The sequence below is a fragment of the Miscanthus floridulus genome, chromosome 1 (assembly GCF_019320115.1).
Source record: "Miscanthus floridulus cultivar M001 chromosome 1, ASM1932011v1, whole genome shotgun sequence".
Classification (NCBI taxonomy): Eukaryota; Viridiplantae; Streptophyta; class Magnoliopsida; order Poales; family Poaceae; genus Miscanthus; species Miscanthus floridulus.
Window position 1 is genome coordinate 193,968,220 of NC_089580.1, and position 8,457 is coordinate 193,976,676.

Sequence of the window (8,457 nt, forward strand, 5' to 3'; positions counted from 1 at the left end):
CGTCTTGCGTCAACCGGGCGTCGAGAGGCGGAGGACATCCGCCGAAGGAGACATCATGGCCGAGACGAATTTCCACAGTGACGCCTTCAGGAAAGGTACGACCCCGATTGTGCCGCCATCGCTTGTCCAGGAATGGACCGGTTTTCCACCCGTGGAAGACATGGCTAGGGGCACGAGAACACGACGCCCCCAACAAGGAAATCGGCGCCCACAGGCGTCGTCGTCGCCAAGGCTTTCGCCCGAGGTGCCCCTAGCACATATGTCGAGCTAAGATACAGGACCCTAGCCTACCGCCACCGTCGTCGTCACTGCCATCCCGTAGAAGCCCCTCCCGAGGGGCATCGACGCGCCGGCTGCTCACAGCAGCCACACAGCTACGTCGGTAGCCACCCCCTCCGACCAAGCAACATGCAGAGCTGGACTTACCCTGCCACGAGCGTCACCCTGCCACACGCCGAAGCCGTCGCTGGCTCAAGCACCCACCGTCGATGCTGTCGACCTCCGCCAACCAACATCAGGTGCATGCCCCACCACGGGCGCCGCCCCCTGCCCTAGGGGCACCGGATCTGGCCGTCAGGGCACCAGACCCAGTGTCCCCGGCTGGCGCCGCCGCCTCCACGCCATGGTCGAGGAGGAAAGGGGGAAGCGGAGGAGGAAGGAGCCCCCGCCACCGCCCGACGCCTGCACGAGCACTGGCCAGTGCCGCTGCAGCCACAACAGGTGGCTCCGCCGAGCCCCACGCGGCTCACGTGAGGGCACGCCCTGCCGTCCCACTACTGCGCACATGCGCCAACAACTGCCGAGCGCAAGGAAGAGGCCCGCCCCAGGCCGACGCAGCCGTCACCGCGCGCGCCCCTGGGCGCAGCACCTCGCACCACGGGCGCCGTATCCGCGGATTCGATGACTGCTCGACGTCTTGGACAGGAGCCGCCGCCACCGTCGCCTAGCGCCCGCCCAGGCATGGTCCGCCAGAGATCAATCCGGTCCTTGGACTGCCGGATCTAGACGCTGAAGCGAGGAGACTGGCCCAGACCGCCGCTGAAGACGCCAGCGCCGCCACCAGCCTCAGCGACCTCGCCATGCCCCAGGACGCCGCACGCGAGCTCGTCCCCGACCGTCGCAGCTTCCATCGCGAAGAAGAGCCTCGCCGCCACCCTCCCGGCAAGCTGTACAGCCATGCCGGCGGCCTGCTCCGGCGACGGCGCGGCTGGAGAGAGGGAGGGAAGGAAGAGAGGCGGCTAGGGTTTGAATCGCCTCCCATGTTGCCTGCGTGGGGGCAACGTGGGAGCCGTTTACGAGTTTACTGGTTCTGGTCAAACTGCACCTGGACAAAGAAGCATATATGAGACCATTGGCCGTAATGATTTGCTTTAATCATTACAAAATATAACCTACTCCTCCATCGATTACAAAAAACAATCTAGCACAAGACAGCTTCAATCTACTAGGCTTTCGATGACGTACAGCATCGTTCGTTTGCTACTTCGGAGCTGCTTCTCTGGTTTTCTTTATTAGCGACATAGTAGCCAACATGCATAAAGGATAAAGCAGCTAACATTCTGTGGCCGAACTTTGTAAACGGGAGCAACATGTGGTTCAATGTCTTCTCTACAGCCACGCACGAATGACAAACGGGAGGCGGCAAGGATTCCCAGGTACATCCTGGAGAAGGCCTGCCTTTTCATATGACTGGACGCTGTCTGAGAGCGTCGATTCCAGCTTCCTTGGTTCCCAACCCAGATCCCTCAGCTTCTGACTAGACAAAGGTGGTCCTGCATGATCAGCATCCACAACGCTGCAACAACAAATTAAAGGTGATGTTCATCACATCAGATTATGTAAGCAAGCAACATGGATTATATTACTACCTAGTTGGTACTGACGAATTCAATTAGACAAGACAAAGAGAACCTACTTATTTACGTAATCGTACTCTGGGTACATCTTCTTCAACAGGTCCACTAAATCCCTAGTGCAAACGCGATTCGGCGAGCAAATGTATCTCCCTGACGACTGATTCTTCTCGTACAACAGGAGCAGAGCATCGGCCACGTCGCGGACGTCTACTATCTCCCACATTCTGTTGGTCATCACATCAGGGCCTCCTGTAGTCCAACAGATCGATGGAGTTGTAGTTCAATCTTGGCATATTGCTTGTACTTAGCAGTAACATGCATGCTATAGCACGTATATAACAGAATAACAAGACAATCGAACTAACTAAATAGTACGTATCATTTTATTTTATGAATTTTGTAGTGTTTTATTCCGTAGTACTAATCATTTTCCGAATACAGTATTTCACTAACACACTGGTTGTGCAAATAAAATGTGGACTAGTCACAATAATCCAAGCATAGAATTTGCCCTACAAGCAGTTTTGTTCATTGCTGTGCATTTTGAACCCTGCTATGTCAGCAGTGAATAAATTAATGAGAAAAATGTGAAAAGGATATTTCTCATTTAACAGCTCTAGGGCATAAACAAAAAAGTCAAAGCAACTGTTTCAAAGAGAACAGACGCCCACACAGATAGCAAAATCACGACATCCTCCTCTATGAAATGGCGCATGGGCAACATCTCGTAGATAACTAGCTTTTGTATATGCAGGATTGGTCATGGCTGCAATCTACTGCAGCAAGGCCAGTTGCAAACTTACTTCCCTTTTTCCTTTTCCTTTTTTAGCATCCTGAATTTCTTAGCAAGAGTGTAAAATTGTACTGTTTTTTTTCTCCACATCTACTTTAATGCAAAGGCAGTGCACCTGCCATTCCATGCTAAAAAAACATGCATGAAGGACTAGCACTGGGCAGGAAATATAATGGAACAACTGATCAACAGGTCCTGTATAGTCTCGAACTCAACCATTTGCGTCTAGCAAAATGAAAGTAGCACTATGAATATGATCTCATCTAAAGGCCTTGGGCTGGACCAAATGGATGCAATTAACAACATAGAGATGGAAATTGGATCAAAACACAACTTAACTAGTGGTTCAGCATATCAAGTCAGCACAGACAACCTGACTAGTAAGTAACAGAAAGTTTGTCAGTTGAGTCACAATCCTGGTAACAAAGAACAAGTGATAGATGTAATTGCAGCACTAATGATACAACCTTTTATAACATAGATGAGGAGTTTGCTGCTTGTATTCACTGAAGACTGCAACAATGGACCAAAAACAAAAGGAGGGCAAAGTGTAACAACATTTAGTCCGTTGTTACTTGCATATTCCAAGGCTTCTTGTTCAGCCAGAGTCTTGGCAAGGGAATACCAGTCCTGGAAGTAGAGATCCCATGCATTTTTAGTTCTCCACAAAAAAATATTGCTAAAAATGGATATGTATCACAATTTGCCTTTAAATTTTATAACTCTAAAAGGGAAACCAGTAAATGGAACAGGCAGACGTCTTCATCTACCAGCTTGTCTGCCTGTGCAACGTGCATTGTGATGTTTGTTTATTGCTGTGGCAGGTTGCAGTATTAAGGCGCTAGAATTCCTAACCTCCTTCTCCTTGCAGAACTCTGTGTCTGACCAGCAACTCTCGTCTTTGATTCTATCTTGAGGCCAATTCGGGTTGGAAGTAACAGCAGCATTGGAGGACATCACAACAACTTTGTGAACCTTCAGAGTTGAGCAAACCTTTAAAACATTTAAGGTGCCTTTCACAGCAGGGTCTAGTACATCGAGCTGCACATATATTAGCATATATAGTTATAATGTAAGAGCACTTGTAGCCCTCAAATAAATCTAAGTTTTGCACTTACATGTGGAGAAAAGCCTAGTTTTGCAGGAACAATAACTTGAAGTTGAAATTTCTTCTCTACAATAGAAATGGGCACTGTCTTGTGCGGGTTCATAAAAAAGAAAAAAAAATGAAGTTGAAATTCAGTAATGGCCAGTCCTTCCACTTCTCTCTCTATGTGTGTGTGTGTGTGTGTGTGTGTGTGTGTTTAAATCATATATTAGCAAACAGACCAAATAATAGGAGTTTGGAAATGCATCCACCAAGAAGTAGTTAAACACATGCTGTTTGGATAAACATATTCCCCTCCCAACACATGTGGATTGGTGAACTAATTTCCACTCCTTTCCTCTCAATAGATATGAATTGGTAGGGATTATCATCATGTTTGGAAACGTTTATTTTTTCTCTGAATGAAAATAGGCATGAGACGGTACCAATTTCTATTATGAATGGGTCTACAGTAGTGCAATGCTAGCAAGCATTAGTGTGAAGACAGAGAAGAAATAAAAAGGCTTACGTCAGGATGAAGAATCTTATCTTCAGGCACCGGAGTGGCAAGATGGAAGACCCCCTGACATCCTTGAACCGCGGGTGTCAGAGTCTCGCAGTCCAGCACATCAGCCTTGAACAGATGCAGATTCTCTGGGGCTCCGTCCAGCTGCTTCAGATGGGCATTCTTTGGATCACCTGAAAGAGCATCAACAACTGGTTAGTTAGCTCAGTCCAGTTTATGGCAGCGTATGCATGTGAATAGATAGGTACATCAGTACATGGGTCACGGAGAGTGGCATGGACGGCATAGCCACGGCCGAGGAGCAGCTCCACGAGCCAGGAGGCGATGAACCCGCCACCTCCAGTGACGCACACCCGTGGCAGCTGCGACGCCATCTCGACTCTGCACTGCACCCTTTCTTTCGTCGTTTCAGGGAGCGAACCAGCAAGCAGAGGAAGAAGCGCCGCGGGACAAGGGACTGGATGCAGAGGCTGCCGACGGCCGGCGGCGGGTAGGCACGGCTCTAGTGACTGAGCACGGCAAGTCGGCAATCGGGGACAGCGGCCGGATCTGAGCTTGGTCGCTCGCTCCGTGGTGGGGTTGGGTGGTTGGCAGTTGGCAGTTGGCACTTGGGATTTGGCCATTTGGGAATCGAGACAAGACAAGCTAACCATGGGCTGACGCTGATCCCCTCTGCAGGGCAAGCCTGGGCCGCACACCTGTTACCCTTGGGACGTTAAAAAACATTCACAAGACGACAAGAGGATTTCTAGGTTTTCAAATAAGGAACCATTCACATGCACATCGATACGTGGCATGATATTTATCATCCGCTTGCCATTTGGACTTTTTCAATAAAGAGTAGATTGCATGACCGGTCCTTAAAGTATTGGACATATTTCATCTGGGTCCTCAAACTACGAAATCGTGCGTTTGGCTCCCTAATGTATTTAAGTGGTCTTATTTAGGTCCAAAATAGGTATGAGGAGGGTTAAAAGCTGATGTGGTCGTCCATGTGGACATGATTTAACCCAGTCACCGTCGCCTCAATGACTAGAAATTGACCTTGCCGAGGTGGCGTTGACCGGTGACGTGGCGTATCCTAATTGGAGGGAAGGGTGCTGACTGGACCGATCTTTTGACTTTGTCAATCTGGACCGTCGGTTTTGGATCGGGCGGTGTAGGAGGAGTCGTCCTCCCCTGTAGTTGTGCAGGTGTGCTCCCCGGCGACGTCCTCACCGGAGTCGAGGCAGGACGGCGCTCCGGTGGTCGATGATCTTCGGCGAGTCGCGGAGCAGGAAGAGGAGGCCACAACGCACTCGTCTGCGGCGATCTCGACGGCGGGGAGGTAGTGGGGAAGGGAATCGAGGCGGTAGGGCAGACAGTGGCGGTCTGGGAGCTCCGGTGAGATCGGTGAATGGAGTTGTCGGCTCGGATTGATGCCGTGGAGTGGTGTAGAGGTCTCATCGTGCATTTGCGGATCCAACGGAGGAGGAATCGAGTCTGGAGGTGAGTTGGGGAGGGAGATCGAGAGCTCGACTGCGTACTTGGTAATGGCGGCGGCAACGGCGGATTCGGGCGCTGGAGCAAGAGAGAGGTCACAGGGAGGGGCAAGGCGGCGCAACGCAACAGCAGCAGCAGGCGCATGGCCGAGCCTCTGCCACTCTCCCATGGTCGACTGCCCCGACGTGACGTCAAGGCCCGTGGCCCGCACGCTCGCCCCTGCGTAGCAGCGACGGTGCACGCGCTCGCATGCTGACGGCAGTTAGAGCTGGAAGATGGGGCTAACGACACATGGGCCGCCCTGGCAGTGACCGGGCTGCCTACAAGATCCTGGCCATGCACGCCACACCTTAGAGTTTTGCGCTTAAATCATGTCCACATGGACGACCACGTCAGTTTCTAACTCTACTCGTGTCTATTTTGGACCTAGATGAGACCAATTAAATACATTAGAGAGTCAAACGTGCGATTTCGTAGTTTGGCAACCCAGATAAAATCCGTCCAATATTTTAAGGATCGACCGTGCAATTTACTCATTAACAAATATATAAGAGAGTGAGGAAATGGGACATATATTTGTATGGGCGTGGCTAACGCCCGGACGTCCAGGTGCCTGAGCCGCCCGCCTCCGTCTGCCTCGCTCCGACTCGCATGCGCACTCTACCCTCAACGTTGCGCTCTCCGCTCCTCGTGTCCGAACGGCCGCGTAGCCCGCCTCCATGGGCGGGACTCGGGAGCCGACCCCCAGCTTGTTGCGCCCTCGCCCTCCAGCACCAGATCACCGCGCCCCATCCCACATTGCTCGGCCCATGCACCCATCACTAATCGTGCCCCATGAAACACTTGCAACATAAACATTTGGATGCAACATATGTATGATGCAGATAAAATATTTGAAACATATACAATATCCAGATAAAACACTTGTAACATGCGTGTGAAACATATGCAACATCAAGATAAAACACTTGCAACATGTGTGTGAAACATACGCAATATCCCGATAAAACACTTGCTGCAACATATATCTGAAAACAGATGAAACATTTTGAACAAATGCTTGCAACATACCTTTGAAAACACTTGCAAATATATGCAACATGTGCAACATCCTAATCTACTTTTACAACATCCATATGTAAGAATTGCAACATACCTCTGAAACATCTGAAACACTTCGAACATATATTTGCAACGTAGGAGAGGGGAAGGCCGGGGCCGGTCGATTCCGATCATCGGGGTGGGATCTGATGGCGAGCGGCGGCGAGCGAGCACCACCACCACCACCAGCACCACCACCGACCTTGGCTACGGGAGGGAGCGGACAACGCGACGCACGACCGAAGCGAGAAGCGAGGTGCGGGTGGGGCGCGCGACGGGATGGGAGAGACGAGTGAGGAGCGAGCGGCGCAGGTGGGGCGTGCGACGGGTGAGAGCGAGGAGCAAGCGAGCGAGCGGCATAGGGTGGAGGCGCGGTGGGAGAAGGCTGCAACAGCGAGCGAAGTGAGGTGCGGCGTCCGGATAGGACGGACGCCCGCGGATAAGCATTACCGTATCTGTATAGCCATATCAGCAATAATTTGATGCTATCTCAGGTAGGTATTTTTAATATGCTTAGAAACAAAAATGGTTATGATACTATGCACTATGAAAATACACTACTCTATATGGCCTCGGTAACTAATAGGACGTGGCTACATCATGTGCAAGATCTATCTGGGAGTAAAAGGTCATCAAAGTCCACCATTCGGTACGACAGCAGCTAGACAGTACTATATTGGAAAGGACATAGCTATTACACTCAGTGTGATTGAGACCAATGCATATTTGATGTTAGGAGTATTTGATAAACTTTCAAATGGATATGGTTCCACCTCAATATCACGATAGAAAGAGCTCTAAATCATAATTACATGTTGTTTCTACTCGACACCGCATCACCTTATATCATACCTTGAACTTTGTAATAACTTTTAGAACCTTAACCCAAGTTGGAACACGCTCCAACCAAGTGAAGAACACTCCAAGAAAAAGGCCCCGCTCCCATTCGCCACCTCTTATAATGCTACTGTAGGCATCCAAGCCAAGTTGAAGACCTAATCATATCAAGTTTGAATCCATCTTGGACTTTAAGAGTAGCCCACAATAAAATCATCGTCCAGGCTGCATACGAAATCTGTTTTCGACTTTCTACGTATACATAGAAAGGTTTGGAGATAAGTTTTTCAATATTGATACCAGTCCCACATCCAAATTCCTTATGAGCCCACGGGAATCGTTGAATCAAATGAACATACAAGATCTGTTAGGTGCTACGTCGCTGTCTTTTAGACCATGCATCATGTCGAACGTCGGAGTTAGGGACACGTCCGGGGTACTTGGCCATCCCTAATATTACATATTTATCGCCAGCGCTTAAGTTAGAGTTTGGATTTTTAGTAGATTATAATCTGTCATCGAGCCGGTTCATGTTCAGTGGTTTGTCGTACCTGAACTTGTAATCAATCTATATTAGCAGTATCTCAGGCTGTGCTCTTTTTTATTCTTGCTTATGTTGTTCAATTTATAATCAGAGATTAGTCTTTGTGATGAGATCAACTATGTAGTGCATGGTTGATAACCAAACAAGATATGATTACAGAGTTCGGATCATTGTGGTCCAAAACTACGAACCGTGGGTCAAGCTTTCACCGAATCAGAAGTTACCTCGATC

At 49.6% G+C, this 8,457-nt stretch overlaps 1 protein-coding gene across 2 annotated transcripts; it reads right to left on the reverse strand.

The window, feature by feature from the left end:
• Nucleotides 1-1,343: 1,343 nt before the first annotated feature.
• LOC136507556 (cinnamoyl-CoA reductase 1-like) lies at nt 1,344-4,913 on the reverse strand. 2 transcript variants are annotated; one of them, XM_066502247.1, is made up of 6 exons: nt 4,519-4,913; nt 4,266-4,435; nt 3,505-3,624; nt 3,117-3,279; nt 1,916-2,105; nt 1,344-1,795 (listed from the first exon to the last, which is right to left on the reverse strand). In XM_066502247.1, the coding sequence occupies exons 1-6, from the start codon at nt 4,883-4,885 to the stop codon at nt 1,609-1,611; spliced, it is 1,197 nt and encodes a 398-aa protein (XP_066358344.1). In that variant the 5' UTR covers nt 4,886-4,913; the 3' UTR covers nt 1,344-1,608. The 2 variants fall into 2 exon arrangements, with proteins under 2 accessions (XP_066358344.1, XP_066358340.1); XM_066502243.1 differs by having other exon boundaries at nt 3,505-3,690; nt 4,519-4,908.
• Between the last annotated feature and the right edge of the window lie 3,544 nt (nt 4,914-8,457).